General features: G+C 44.8%; 1 protein-coding gene across 2 annotated transcripts in view; it reads left to right on the forward strand.

The window, feature by feature from the left end:
- SKI (SKI proto-oncogene) overlaps positions 1-14,675 on the forward strand; it is a 117,383-nt gene that overhangs the window by 101,986 nt on the left and 722 nt on the right. For both annotated transcript variants that reach the window (XM_063943069.1, XM_063943070.1), the window contains exons 6-7: positions 4,408-4,638; positions 14,399-14,675. The exon at positions 14,399-14,675 is cut by the window's right edge and continues 722 nt beyond it. In XM_063943069.1, coding sequence (XP_063799139.1) covers positions 4,408-4,638; positions 14,399-14,587 — 420 coding nt within the window. In that variant the 3' untranslated portion in view covers positions 14,588-14,675. The remainder of the gene's footprint in view (positions 1-4,407; positions 4,639-14,398) is intronic.

The following is a 14,675-nucleotide window of genomic DNA, read 5'->3' on the forward strand; positions in this document are numbered from 1 at the left end:
CTATGTTTTGTAATATTGCTTCCCACACCCACAATTCTTTTCTCCCTATGATGAAACTTCTAATCTGAAATATATTACTTAAAAGATTTTAAAATGAACCAGAAGCTGTGTCCCCTTCAGATGACTTTGCTCTCCAACCCGTTTAAATTACTTGTCCCTGCCCATTCCTTTCTGGGGTAGCCAATCACAATAGGAAGACCTAAGGAAGCCATTGTGGAAACTATTGCCGGGGAAGGATGAGTTGTAGGCACTGCCATATTTTACATCACAGCTTGGATCAACTGTTGCATCGGTTTGAATACTGTACTATTTTTTTTATTCTGTTCTATGTACTCCACCTGTGAGATATGATGAGTGTACCCCAGACAGGAGACTGTTATGTTCCTTGCTGTCTGCAAGATAAATTGTGGCAGTTTCCTTCCCCGCACTGCCGAGTTCCTAATTTTGGTGGAGAGAAAGTCAGGAGTGCAGTGAAGTTAACAATGGCTTGGCTGGGATGTCAGATTATTGTAAAGGGAAAAGGATTTCCCATGACCTAGCTGCAGGGTGTTGCTTAACAGAAATATGTTGCTATGCATATTGGTAACTGAGTGAGCGGAAGTCTCATTTCAGGTTCTGTTTATGTCCTCCCCTTATTTATTTTTTTCTGTGAATTCTTTTGCAACCTGATAATATATTGGAAAAGTCAAACTTTGTGATTTGTTATTGTTGTTGGCACAGTTTCAATTGATTAAAGTTCTTTACACCTGTGAGCAATACTTTAATGCTGAATACCTTTACGATATCTTTAGTCTGCTCTCCATAGAACTATTATAGAGAAGAATCCTATTCCTCTCGACAGTTGCAATTTGCCGTTGCATTGATATGTAAACGCGCAGTCCCTTCTAGTGCCGGACTCCAAACACCTTTTTGCTTGCAGCCCTATGAGGTTGGGAACAAAAATCTGCGAGTCTGTGGTACCGTAAGTGCAGGGCTTAAAGTGGTCTTGGAGAGGTGGGGGAACTCACCTCACCTGCAATGCCACAGAAAGGGTGTGGCCTCACAAGGAAGGGGCGTGGCCACACAAAAGTACCACCAATTCAAAATAATGCTTCACAGTAGCACAATCTTATTCACATTGCCCGCCCCACATACTAGTGCCCTTTACACACAATGCCCACAATTTTCAGAGTCCCCCCTTTTACACAGTACGGCAGACAGCGTCCCCTTTTACACAGTACGACAGGTAGAGCCCCTTCCAGGGGCAAACGCAGGATTTTATGAGGGTGTTATAAATATATATATATAAATATATATATAAATAAATATATATATATATATATATATATATACACACACACACACACACACACACACACACACACACACACACACACACACACACACACACACACACACACACACATACACATACACATACACATACACACACACACACACACACACACACACACTCAGAGTCTTGAAAGTGCAAAAACAGACAAAAAGAGTGACATGGCAAGAGAGGGTGAGAGAGACATGGAGATAGAGACATTGCAAGAGAGAGAGACATGGCAAAAGAGAGAGAGATGAAGAGGAGACATGGCAAAATAGAGTGACATGGAGAGAGAGAGAGAGGGACATGGAGAGAGAGAGAATATCAGCAGCAGAAAGACTGGGCACCCAGAGCTGTGAATTGTGGCAGCAGTTACCTGGAGGTCTTCATGAGGAGGGAGAGTTGACTCTCCTACCAGACGCCCAGGCAGGGGCAAACGCAGGATTTTCTTGGGGGGGGGGTTCCGTTCACGTATGCATGTACATATGTTGTGATAGATAGATATATATATATATATATATACACACACATACATACACTTCTGTACATATACATACATACTTACACACAGCATACATACATTCATGGCGTACTTTCAAAAACATATATACAATACATAACTACTCGGATCAAACATACACACTGCAGACACACACACGGAGCATACATGCATGCATACACACAGAGCATGCATACATATACACACAGAGCATACATACACACAGCATATACACATACACACATAGCATGCATACACACACACAGCACATACACACACATAGGATACATACACACGGCACATGATACACACACAGGATACATGAACACAGCACATGATACACAGGATACATGAACACTGCACATGATACACACAGGATACATGAACACAGCACATGATACACACAGGATACATGAACACAGCACATGATACACACAGGATACATGAACACAGCACATGATACACACAGGATACATGAACACAGCACATGATACACACAGGATACATGAACAAAGGCCATGATACACACACAGGATACATGAACGCAGCACATGATACACACATAGGATACATGAACGCAGCACATGATACACACATAGGATACATGAACACAGCACATGATACACACATAGGATACATGAACACAGCACATGATACACACACAGGATACATGAACACAGCACATGATACACACATAGGATACATACACACAGCACATGATACACACACAGGATACATACACAGCACATGATACACATACAGGATACATACACACAGCACATGATACACATACAGGATACATACACACAGCACATGATACACATACAGGATACATACACACAGCACATGATACACACTGGATACATGCACACAGCACATGATACACACATAGGATACATGCACACAGCACATGATACACACATAGGATACATGCACACAGCACATGATACACACATAGGATACATGAACACAGCACATGATACACACATAGGATACATGCACACAGCACATGATACACACATAGGATACGTGCACACAGCACATGATACACACGTAGCTTATAAACACATAGCACCCCCCCCCCCCCCCCTCTTCCTTCCAAACACCAGGGCAGTGGGTTCCTCACCCGGCCAACTAAGCCCCCACCTACACTTAAAACAAATACCTGTGCTCAACTGCAGTACAGTTCACTGTAAACATTTCCGTCCTGCCTCACCCGGCCGGCCAGCTCTGTCACATGGGAGGTCTGCCTGGGAGGAGCTGCAACTTTCTCTGCAGCTACTGTTGCTCCCCGTACATTCAGCCAGCCTGCCTCCGTCCTCTCCTCAGTTAGTGGAGGCAGCTGCCGGCAGCCGCACCGCACAGTCTATTTGCGGGGGGGGGGGGGGGGAGGGATCGGGCGTTACAGCCCGCGGCTCAGTCACACTCCGGCGGCTGTGGCTGTGGCTGCGGCAGAGGGGGGGGGGTGAGGGCACTTTGAACCTGGCGCCGGCTGAGCGCCATTCACGGCTCCTGGACCGTCAGCTAATGAGAAGCTGCCACTTGGCAGCTTTTCATTGGCTGGCGGTCTGCGAGCCGTGATTGGCTCACGCCAGATTTTGAAAAAGCCTCATCTACTTCTAATTGGTGCTGCAGCCGGTCCGCGAGCCGTGATTGGCTGGCGGCCGCTGCCACCTTTATAATGGAACAGGGACATGATGCTGTGGCCGGGCGGAGGCGGAACTGGTTCCGCCTGCAATTAGAGGTGACGGAACGCAGTTCCGTCCCGTTCCGGCCCACTTTAACCACTGCGTAAGTGTAACATATAGCCGCACCTACTCACACCTGTGAAAACACTCCAGCTTATATTGAAATGATGGAGGTCTATTCAATTGACTGCAAGGGAGCGACTTGGCATTGTAACAACTTATAGGCCCTACACACTGGCCGATTTTTTGAAAGATATGAACGATCTCGTTCATAAATGAACGAGAACTCGTTCATATCTTTCAGTGTGGAGACTCCAGCGATGAACGATGCGCGGCCCCGCGCTCGTTCATCGCTGGTCTCCCGTCGGCTGTGCATGCAGGCCAATGTGGACGATCTCGTCCATATTTGCCTGCACTTCAATGCAGCCGCGTGACGGGGGGGAGTGTAGAAACTTCACTCCCCCCGTCACTGCCCCCCCGCCGCCGGGTCGCTCGTCGGCCGTATCCGCCGTCGGGCAGCTCGGCGGCAGGTCGGCCAGTGAGTAGGGCCCCTTACGCCGCAAGGGGGCTTGCAGCTAATTGAATTGACCCTTTGGAGTTTTTCACAAGCTATTAACCACATGGCATGTATTTGAATTCAGGGGTGTGTGTATGTATATATGGAGAGTGCCGCACCTTGAGCACTTAGTCTGTCTGTATGTCTGTGTATATGTATATTCATTTTTATTTTTTTTCCAAAGCTATCATCATTCTAAATTGCTGGGGGGTTTTATAGTGTTTTCTTTTTTTTTTTGGTATAGCGTTCTATTCTGTGTTTGTAGCTCCTATTCTGATCCCCTTTACGTGCGTACCCTATTGGGTGTTTTTTAATCTGTACTAAGTATCATCCCTACTGTGTCATTCAGGAGCTGGAGTTCCTCCGTGTTGCCAAGAAAGAGAAGTTGAGAGAAGCAACAGAGGCAAAACGCAATTTAAGAAAAGAAATTGAACGTTTAAGAGCAGAAAATGAGAAGAAAATGAAAGAGGCCAATGAGTCACGTTTACGTCTCAAACGGGAGCTGGAACAGGCCAGACAGATTAGAGTATGTGACAAGGGCTGTGAGGCTGGCAGGATACGGACTAAATACTCTGCCCAGGTAATTAGAACATTTAAACTTTGATTTAATTATTTTCCTTTTTGTTTTCTATTACCTTTGTTTAGCAGTGTTACTAGAGTACACAGTGCCATAAGCTATTTGTTTGCAAAAACAATTACTGTACATGGTATAACTGGACCCCAGCAGTGAAAATATGGTGACTAAAAGAACATTTTGCGTTTCTTTGAAAATACTCAGTCAATAACGGGAAGGGGAGTAGACAGATTCTGCTGATGTGATAGATGCCAAACCAGGAAATGATGTGGGCTTCCTCCCCAGCGTCAAGCTGATAAGAGGCCTCCAGACTAAACATTGCTAGAGTGAGAACTGTACAATGGGTGTTACCTGCAGCTATCTTCCACAGAGTCTAAAATGCCAAGCCGCAGCTTCTTACATTGTATTTCTAGCTTGCAATCACCTTAGGGAGTACAGTCCTGCCTGCATCCCTGGTGACACTGCCTCAAGGTATACTCTCTAACCTAGCCTCCAGCTTTCTAAAAAGTGTAACCCAGTTCTTCTCAGGCATATTAAACTACCAGTGCATATTCTACTCCAGTACACTCTCTTTTTCTGTATAAGCCATAAAGCAGAGGGCACCGCACATGCTCAATCAAGTGGGACCTTTGGAAGCGTAAAGCACCACTGTGTGTCTGACCCACATGCACCAAAATCAGTGAGGTTCCAGTGTCACTGGGTGCATTGCACAATACTGAAAACAAGTGTATTTCTCTATCGTCCTAAGTGGATGCTGGGGTTCCTGAAAGGACCATGGGGAATAGCGGCTCCGCAGGAGACAGGGCACAAAAAAGTAAAGCTTTACTAGGTCAGGTGGTGTGCACTGGCTCCTCCCCCTATGACCCTCCTCCAGACTCCAGTTAGATTTTGTGCCCGAACGAGAAGGGTGCAATCTAGGTGGCTCTCCTAAAGAGCTGCTTAGAGAAAGTTTAGTTTAGGTTTTTTTTCTTTACAGTGAGTCCTGCTGGCAACAGGATCACTGCAACGTGGGACTTAGGGGGAAAGTAGTAAACTCACCTGCATGCAGAGTGGATTTGCTGCTTGGCTACTGGACACCATTAGCTCCAGAGGGATCGAACACAGGCCCAGCCGTGGAGTCCGGTCCCGGAGCCGCGCCGCCGACCCCCTTGCAGATGCTGAAGCGTGAAGAGGTCCGGAAACCGGCGGCTGAAGACTCCTCAGTCTTCATAAGGTAGCGCACAGCACTGCAGCTGTGCGCCATTTTCCTCTCAGCACACTTCACTGGGCAGTCACTGAGGGTGCAGAGCGCTGGGGGGGGGCGCTCTGAGAGGCAAATATAAACCTTATACAAGGCTAAAAATACCTCACATATAGCCCATAGGGGCTATATGGAGATATTTAACCCCTGCCTGACTGGAAAAATAGCGGGAGAAGAACCCGCCGAAAAAGGGGCGGGGCCTATCTCCTCAGCACACGGCGCCATTTTCTGTCACAGCTCCGCTGGTCAGAACGGCTCCCAGGTCTCTCCCCTGCACTGCACTACAGAAACAGGGTAAAACAGAGAGGGGGGGCACATTAATGGCTATATATATATATATATTAAAGCAGCTATAAGGGAGCACTTAATATAAGGATATCCCTTGTATATATAGCGCTTTGTGGTGTGTGCTGGCAGACTCTCCCTCTGTCTCCCCAAAAGGGCTAGTGGGTCCTGTCTTCATTAGAGCATTCCCTGTGAGTTTGCGGTGTGTGTCGGTACGTGGTGTCGACATGTATGAGGACGATATTGGTGTGGAGGCGGAGCAATTGCCAAATATGCAGATGTCACCCCCCAGGGGGTCGACACCAGAATGGATGCCTTTATTTGTGGAATTACGTGATGGTTTATCTTCCCTTAAACAGTCAGTTGAGGACATGAGGCGGCCGGACAATCAATTAATGCCTGTCCAGGCGCCTCAAACACCGTCAGGGGCTGTAAAACGCCCTTTGCCTCAGTCGGTCGACACAGACCCAGACACGGGCACTGATTCCAGTGACGACGGTAGAAATTCAAACGTATTTTCCAGTAGGGCCACACGTTATATGATTTTGGCAATGAAGGAGACGTTACATTTAGCTGATACTACAGATACCGTAAAACAGGGTATTATGTATGGTGTGAAAAAACTACAAACAGTTTTTCCTGAATCAGAAGAATTAAATGACGTGTGTGATGAAGCGTGGGTTGCTCCTGATAAAAAGTTGATAATTTCAAAAAAGTTATTGGCATTATACCCTTTCCCGCCAGAGGTTAGGGCGCGCTGGGAAACACCCCCTAAGGTGGACAAGGCGCTCACACGCTTATCCAAACAAGTGGCGTTACCCTCTCCTGAGACGGCCGCACTTAAGGATCCATCAGATAGAAAGATGGAAGTTATTCAAAAGAATATATACACACATGCAGGTGTTATACTACGACCAGCTATAGCAACTGCCTGGATGTGCAGTGCTGGAGTAGTTTGGTCAGAATCCCTGATTGAAAATATTGATACCCTAGATAGGGACAATGTTTTACTGTCGTTAGAACAAATAAAGGATGCATTTATCTATATGCGTGATGCACAGAGGGATATTTGCACACTGGCATCTCGGGTGAGTGCTATGTCCATTTCAGCCAGAAGAGCCTTATGGACACGACAGTGGACAGGCGATGCGGATTCAAAACGTCACATGGAGGTTTTGCCGTATAAAGGGGAGGAGTTATTTGGAGTTGGTCTATCAGACTTGGTGGCCACGGCTACTGCCGGGAAATCCACTTTTTTACCTCAAGTCACTCCCCAACAGAGAAAGGCACCGACCTTTCAACCGCAGCCTTTTCGCTCCTACAAAAATAAGAGAGCAAAGGGCTTGTCGTACCTGCCACGAGGCAGAGGAAGAGGGAAGAGACACCAACAGGCAGCTCCTTCCCAGGAACAGAAGCCCTCCCCGGCTCCTGCAAAAACCTCAGCATGACGCTGGGGCCTCTCAAGCGGACTCGGGGACAGTGGGGGGCCGTCTCAAAAATTACAGCGCGCAGTGGGCTCACTCGCAGGTAGACCCCTGGATCCTGCAGATAATATCTCAGGGGTACAGGTTGGAATTAGAGACGGATCCTCCTCATCGTTTCCTGAAGTCTGCCTTACCAACCGTCTCTTCCGAAAGGGAGAGGGGGTTGGAAGCCATTCACAAGCTGTACGCTCAGCAGGTGATAGTCAAAGTACCCCTATTACAACAAGGAAAGGGGTATTATTCCACTCTATTTGTGGTACCGAAGCCGGATGGCTCGGTAAGGCCTATTCTAAATCTGAAGTCCTTGAACCTCTACATAAAAAAGTTCAAGTTCAAGATGGAGTCACTCAGAGCAGTGATAGCGAACCTGGAAGAAGGGGACTTTATGGTATCCTTGGACATCAAGGATGCGTATCTACACGTTCCGATTTACCCCGCACACCAGGGGTACCTCAGGTTCATTGTTCAAAACTGTCACTATCAGTTTCAGACGCTGCCGTTCGGATTGTCCACGGCGCCTCGGGTCTTTACCAAGGTAATGGCCGAGATGATGATTCTTCTTCGAAGAAAAGGCGTATTAGTTATCCCATACTTGGACGATCTCCTAATAAGGGCAAGGTCCAGAGAACAGCTGGAGACAGCTTTAGCACTATCTCAAGAGGTGCTAAGACAACACGGGTGGATTCTGAATATTCCAAAATCCCATTTAATCCCGACAACTCGTCTGCTGTTCCTAGGAATGATTCTGGACACGGTTCAGAAAAAGGTTTTCCTTCCAGAGGAAAAAGCCAAGGAGTTATCCGATCTGGTCAGGAACCTCCTAAAACCAGGAAAAGTGTCAGTACATCAATGCACAAGAGTCCTGGGAAAAATGGTGGCTTCTTACGAAGCAATTCCATTCGGCAGATTCCATGCAAGAATATTCCAAAGGGATCTGTTGGACAAATGGTCAGGGTCGCATCTGCAGATGCACCTGCGAATAACCCTGTCACCAAAGACAAGGGTGTCACTTCTGTGGTGGTTGCAGAAGGCTCACCTATTAGAAGGCCGCAGATTCGGCATTCAGGATTGGATCCTGGTGACCACGGACGCCAGCCTGAGAGGCTGGGGAGCAGTCACACAAGGAAGAAACTTCCAGGGAGTATGGACGAGTCTGGAAAAGTCTCTTCACATAAACATTCTGGAACTAAGAGCAATCTACAATGCTCTAAGCCAGGCGGAACTTCTCCTGCAAGGAAAGCCGGTGTTGATTCAGTCGGACAACATCACGGCGGTCGCCCATGTAAACAGGCAGGGCGGCACAAGAAGCAGGAGTGCAATGGCAGAAGCTGCCAAGATTCTTCGCTGGGCGGAGAATCACGTGATAGCACTGTCAGCAGTGTTCATCCCGGGCGTGGACAACTGGGAAGCAGACTTCCTCAGCAGACACGATCTTCATCCGGGAGAGGGGGGTCTACATCCAGAAGTCTTCAACATGTTAATAGACCGTTGGGAAAGACCAATTGTAGACATGATGGCGTCTCGCCTCAACAAGAAACTGGACAAATATTGCGCCAGGTCAAGAGATCCACAGGCAATAGCTGTGGACGCACTGGTAACTCCTTGGGTGTACCAGTCAGTGTATGTGTTTCCTCCTCTGCCGCTCATACCAAAGGTATTGAAGATCATACGGCAAAGAAGAGTAAGAACAATACTAGTGGTTCCGGATTGGCCGAGAAGGACTTGGTATCCGGAACTTCAAGAGATGCTCACGGACGAACCGTGGCCTCTACCTCTGAGAAGGGACCTGCTACAGCAGGGTCCCTGTCTTTTTCAAGACTTACCGCGGCTGCGTTTGACGGCATGGCGGTTGAACGCCAGATCCTAAAAGGGAAAGGCATTCCAGAAGAAGTCATTCCTACCTTGATTAAGGCACGGAAGGAAGTCACCGTGAAACATTATCACCGCATTTGGCGAAAATATGTAGCGTGGTGCGAGGATCGGAGGGTTCCGACGGAGGAATTCCAACTGGGTCGTTTCCTACATTTCCTGCAATCAGGATTATCTATGGGTCTCAAATTGGGATCCATTAAGGTTCAAATTTCGGCCCTGTCAATATTCTTCCAAAAAGAATTGGCCTCTGTCCCTGAGGTCCAGACTTTTGTCAAGGGAGTACTGCATATACAGCCTCCTGTGGTGCCTCCGGTGGCACCGTGGGATCTAAATGTAGTTTTAGATTTCCTCAAATCCCATTGGTTTGAACCATTGAAAAAGGTGGATTTGAAATATCTCACATTGAAAGTGACTATGTTACTAGCCCTGGCCTCTGCCAGGAGAGTATCTGAACTGGCGGCTTTATCTTATAAAAGTCCTTATCTAATCTTCCATTCGGATAGGGCAGAACTGCGGACTCGTCCGCATTTTCTCCCTAAAGTGGTATCAGCATTTCATCTGAACCAACCTATTGTGGTGCCTGCGGCCACTAGCGACTTGGAGGACTCCAAGTTGTTGGACGTTGTCAGAGCCTTAAAAATATACATTGCAAGGACGGCTGGAGTCAGAAAATCTGACTCGCTGTTTATATTGTATGCACCCAACAAGTTGGGCGCACCTGCTTCTAAGCAGTCGATTGCTCGTTGGATTTGTAACACAATTCAACTTGCACATTCTGTGGCAGGCCTGCCACAGCCTAAAACTGTAAAAGCCCACTCCACAAGGAAGGTGGGCTCATCTTGGGCGGCTGCCCGAGGGGTCTCGGCATTACAACTCTGCCGAGCAGCTACGTGGTCGGGGGAGAACACGTTTGTAAAATTTTACAAATTTGATACCCTGGCAAAGGAGGACCTGGAGTTCTCTCATTCGGTGCTGCAGAGTCATCCGCACTCTCCCGCCCGTTTGGGAGCTTTGGTATAATCCCCATGGTCCTTTCAGGAACCCCAGCATCCACTTAGGACGATAGAGAAAATAAGAATTTACTTACCGATAATTCTATTTCTCGGAGTCCGTAGTGGATGCTGGGCGCCCATCCCAAGTGCGGATTATCTGCAATACTTGTACATAGTTATTGTTAACTAATTCGGGTTATTGTTAAGGAGCCATCTTTAAGAGGCCCTTTCTGTTGTCATACTGTTAACTGGGTTTAGATCACAAGTTGTACGGTGTGATTGGTGTGGCTGGTATGAGTCTTACCCGGGATTCAAAATGCCTCCCTTATTGTGTATGCTCGTCCGGGCACAGTACCTAACTGGAGTCTGGAGGAGGGTCATAGGGGGAGGAGCCAGTGCACACCACCTGACCTAGTAAAGCTTTACTTTTTTGTGCCCTGTCTCCTGCGGAGCCGCTATTCCCCATGGTCCTTTCAGGAACCCCAGCATCCACTACGGACTCCGAGAAATAGAATTATCGGTAAGTAAATTCTTATTTTTTCTCCCACTTTACCCTGTGCAACATGCTATTTGACAGGCTGCAGTCATGGACACACAGCTTCCTCTGTCAAGGTCAGAAGAGGGTCACTTAACCAGCATCCTTTTTATAACGGATAGATAAGCGCACTGTATTTATTACCACATCGCAGCGTCCTTCAGTTTGCTTCCTTTGCTATAAAGGTCATGAATAATTAGTATTTATAAACTGAGGAATTAAATTTTAAATAAATATTTGAGTTGTTTTTAACTTCAAAGTTTGAAATAAGTTGCCAGTGTTTTATCAGTACAAGCAGGGGCTTCGATTGCATTCTGTTTTTTTAAACTCACATTTGTTTTTTATTTGTTTTTATTTATTTTTTTATGATTTACAACTTATTCTATAGATTGTAGTCTCCGGAATGGAAAATAAATATATTAAAGTTTATTTTCTAGTTGTTTTTTTTTTTTTCAAAGTAATATTTAATGATCAGTTTGATAAAATAGTAATCTTTGTGCCAAGTTCTCAATCTATTTAATGTGTGAAAATAAATATAGATTTAACTTTTTTTTTTTTTTTGTGTGCAAGTTTCAGCAAATCCAATTACATTTTTAAAGTTGCGTTCCGCTGTACCGTTATTGCTCCTTCCCAGTAGCGGCCTCCCACTAAGAGTACACTGGGCTCCTTCATTGGGGTATATTGGTGCCAAAAGCTGCTAGATTGCAGCACATGATGGAACTGTTAAAAATGGGAGTGAGCTGTGTGTGTGCTTTTATTATTGCTGCTCAGTGCGGTCACTACTGCTATAATGCAGAAACGGGTAGTGAGCAGCATTAAAAGGAGGAGCAGTTAGGGAAAACTTAAACATTTCTCAAAAAATGTTGCTATAACATGAAGTGAGACACGGTTTAAATGGTGTGTTTTTTTGTTTTTTTTAGCCATAACATAGTAAAAAACACATTTTATAAATCTCACAAAAGTGAGCGGTGTGAGGTGAATTACTGCGCTATAATGGATCTTTTAGCAGCCTGGAAGAATGCTGGAGTTCCCCAAAAAGGCTCTCAACAAGAACATAAATCAAACCTAAAGAGTGGATTCTCCCTATAGGCGCTGATCCTTGCTCAAAAAGGAGCATAAGGGTGTAATAAACTGAAATTCACCAAATAGCGAGGTACTCTTGTAAAATATTTAAAACAGATTTATTACACACAACATGAATAAAAAAGGTGTGGCAATGGAAATTAATCCTACCAGTGCATGTAGAAGGAGCCGCAGGTGTTGTAATGCAGAGTACCCCGGGAAATACCCTGCATTGGCTCCCAGTGATAGTTTCCCAGAGCGATACAGCATCCACAGGTCCAGTAATCCGCGATGGCACAAACAAGATATTTCCTATGCGTTTCGGGACTCCAGGTCCCATTGTCAAGGCTGAATAACCTGTGTGCCCAAAGTCCCTGTATTTAAAGGAAGTCTTGACCATTCAAAAGTGTCCACATGTGTGATTTCCTTCACTTCCTGTACGGATTTCCCCAGAACCGGAAGTGACGTCGGAAGTGCATTCCCCCGCTGACTGGAAGTGCGTTCCAAAAACCGGAAATGGATGTAATAACGATGCAAAACTGGAAGTTTATGCATTCCATCAGGATCAGGAGGGGATTTCTTTCTCATAGTAATTTCCATGGGGCTCCAGATAAAAAGTGAAAAATAGAAAAGAACACAATTTATATATTAAAAAAAATATATATTAAAAATAAAAATAAAAAAAGGAGGAGGAGTAGCAATATTGAATACGGAAGATTTCAAAAATGAAGTTATGAGATGGCTATCTGACACTACCACATACCAAAAATTGAAAACAGATCCCTCCATGCGTATCAGAAACAATTACGTGAAACTCCTAGAAAAACATTGATCGTCTGGAGGAATATCAGAAAGTGAGTTTGGGTTCCTTTAACGTTGAAAATACAGTCACACCTACAATATATGTTTTACCAAAGGTACATAAGACTTTAACTTCACCACCAGGCCGCCCGATTATAGCGGGCACAGGAAGCCTTACTTCAAATTTATCTGCCATAATAGATAATTTCCTACAACCATTAGTGGTAGAGACTCCCTCTTTTCTCAAAGATACAAAAGATGCCATTAAAAGAAGACTTCCTTTAAATACAGGGACTTTGGGAACACAGGTTATTCAGCCTTGACAAAGGGACCTGCAGTCCCGAAACGCGTAGGCAATATCCTGTTTGTGCCATCGCGGATTACTGGACCTGTGGATGCTGTATCGCTTTGGGAAACTATCACTGGGAGCCAATGCAGGGTATTTCCCGGGGTACTCTGCATTACCTGCGGCTCCTTCTACATGCACTGGTAGGATTAATTTCCATTGCCACACCTTTTTATTCATGTTATGTGTAATAAATCTGTTTTAAATATTTTACGTGAGTACCTCACTATTTGGCGAATTTCAATTGATAAGGTTTATTACACCCTTATGACCTTTTTGAGCAAGGATCAGCGCTTATAGGGAGAATCCAATCTTTATATTACATTTATAAATCTGTTAACTTGTGCAATGTGAGTTAAGTTTTTTTATTTTGCAACATTTCAATATTTGGTTTTTACTTCCACTGTTTGTTTGTTTTTTTATTTTATTTATTTTATCATAGACATTCGGTGAGGTAAATGGGTAGGGAGCAACTGGCTAGTATCCGAGTCAGATTTACACACACATACTGTATATTGACCAGAGTGTTCATGTGGGCATTGCATAGAGGTGCAGCAGTATATACTGGTGGAAATTTTTGGTCCATTTTTATCAGGGATATGCATACAAGGTAGGTAGGTGAGGCATAGCCTATTCTGTCATACTCCAGAATTTTGACTATAAAATGTTTTGAATAATACAAAGAAGATATTTATTATATCATCTTTGTATTTTTCTTATTTTTATAGTCAAAATTCTGGAGTATGACAGAAGAGGCACTGCCTCACCTCACTGCATTTTATTTATTTTTTGGAATTTGTTATCAAGATAATAATCATTTGTCTTTAGTGGCCTCCTATGAAAACTATCAGGAGAGGCTGTTAGGACTAGACTGTATTGGTTTGGTACTTATACTTCGAGGCTCACACTAGATCCTGATAAGTTTATATGCTGCATGTAATGAGTACTGGTTGTGCCCACAACACATGCAATTTAATATTAATCCTATCGTGCTCAGATGTTGGGATATCAACTGGTGATATGAAATACCGTGTTGTTCTTTAATTGACTAGAAATTAGGGGATTATGCTTATACGTAAAAATGTCTCAGCTTTGCCAGGTGTTTGAATTTTTTTAAATATTTTATTTTTTCCGCCCTACTCATTTCAGATAGAAGAACTGCAAGCAAAACTACAGCACGCAGATAGCGACAGAGATAAGCTGCGGACAGATCTCGTACACGAGCGGGAAGCCCGAGAACACTTAGAAAAAGTTGTGAAAGATCTACAAGAACAACTTTGGGCCAAGCCCAGCAACTTTTCCAGCAGTGAACACACACGAAAAGACATTGAAAACTAAAGCGAAAAAAGACTAAAACAAAAAAACAAACAAATAACACACCTTATCTATTCATATACAAATTCTACGTATATGCACAGGAAGAAGA

Source organism: Pseudophryne corroboree, chromosome 10 (genome assembly GCF_028390025.1).
Source record: "Pseudophryne corroboree isolate aPseCor3 chromosome 10, aPseCor3.hap2, whole genome shotgun sequence".
Lineage (NCBI taxonomy): Eukaryota > Metazoa > Chordata > Amphibia > Anura > Myobatrachidae > Pseudophryne > Pseudophryne corroboree.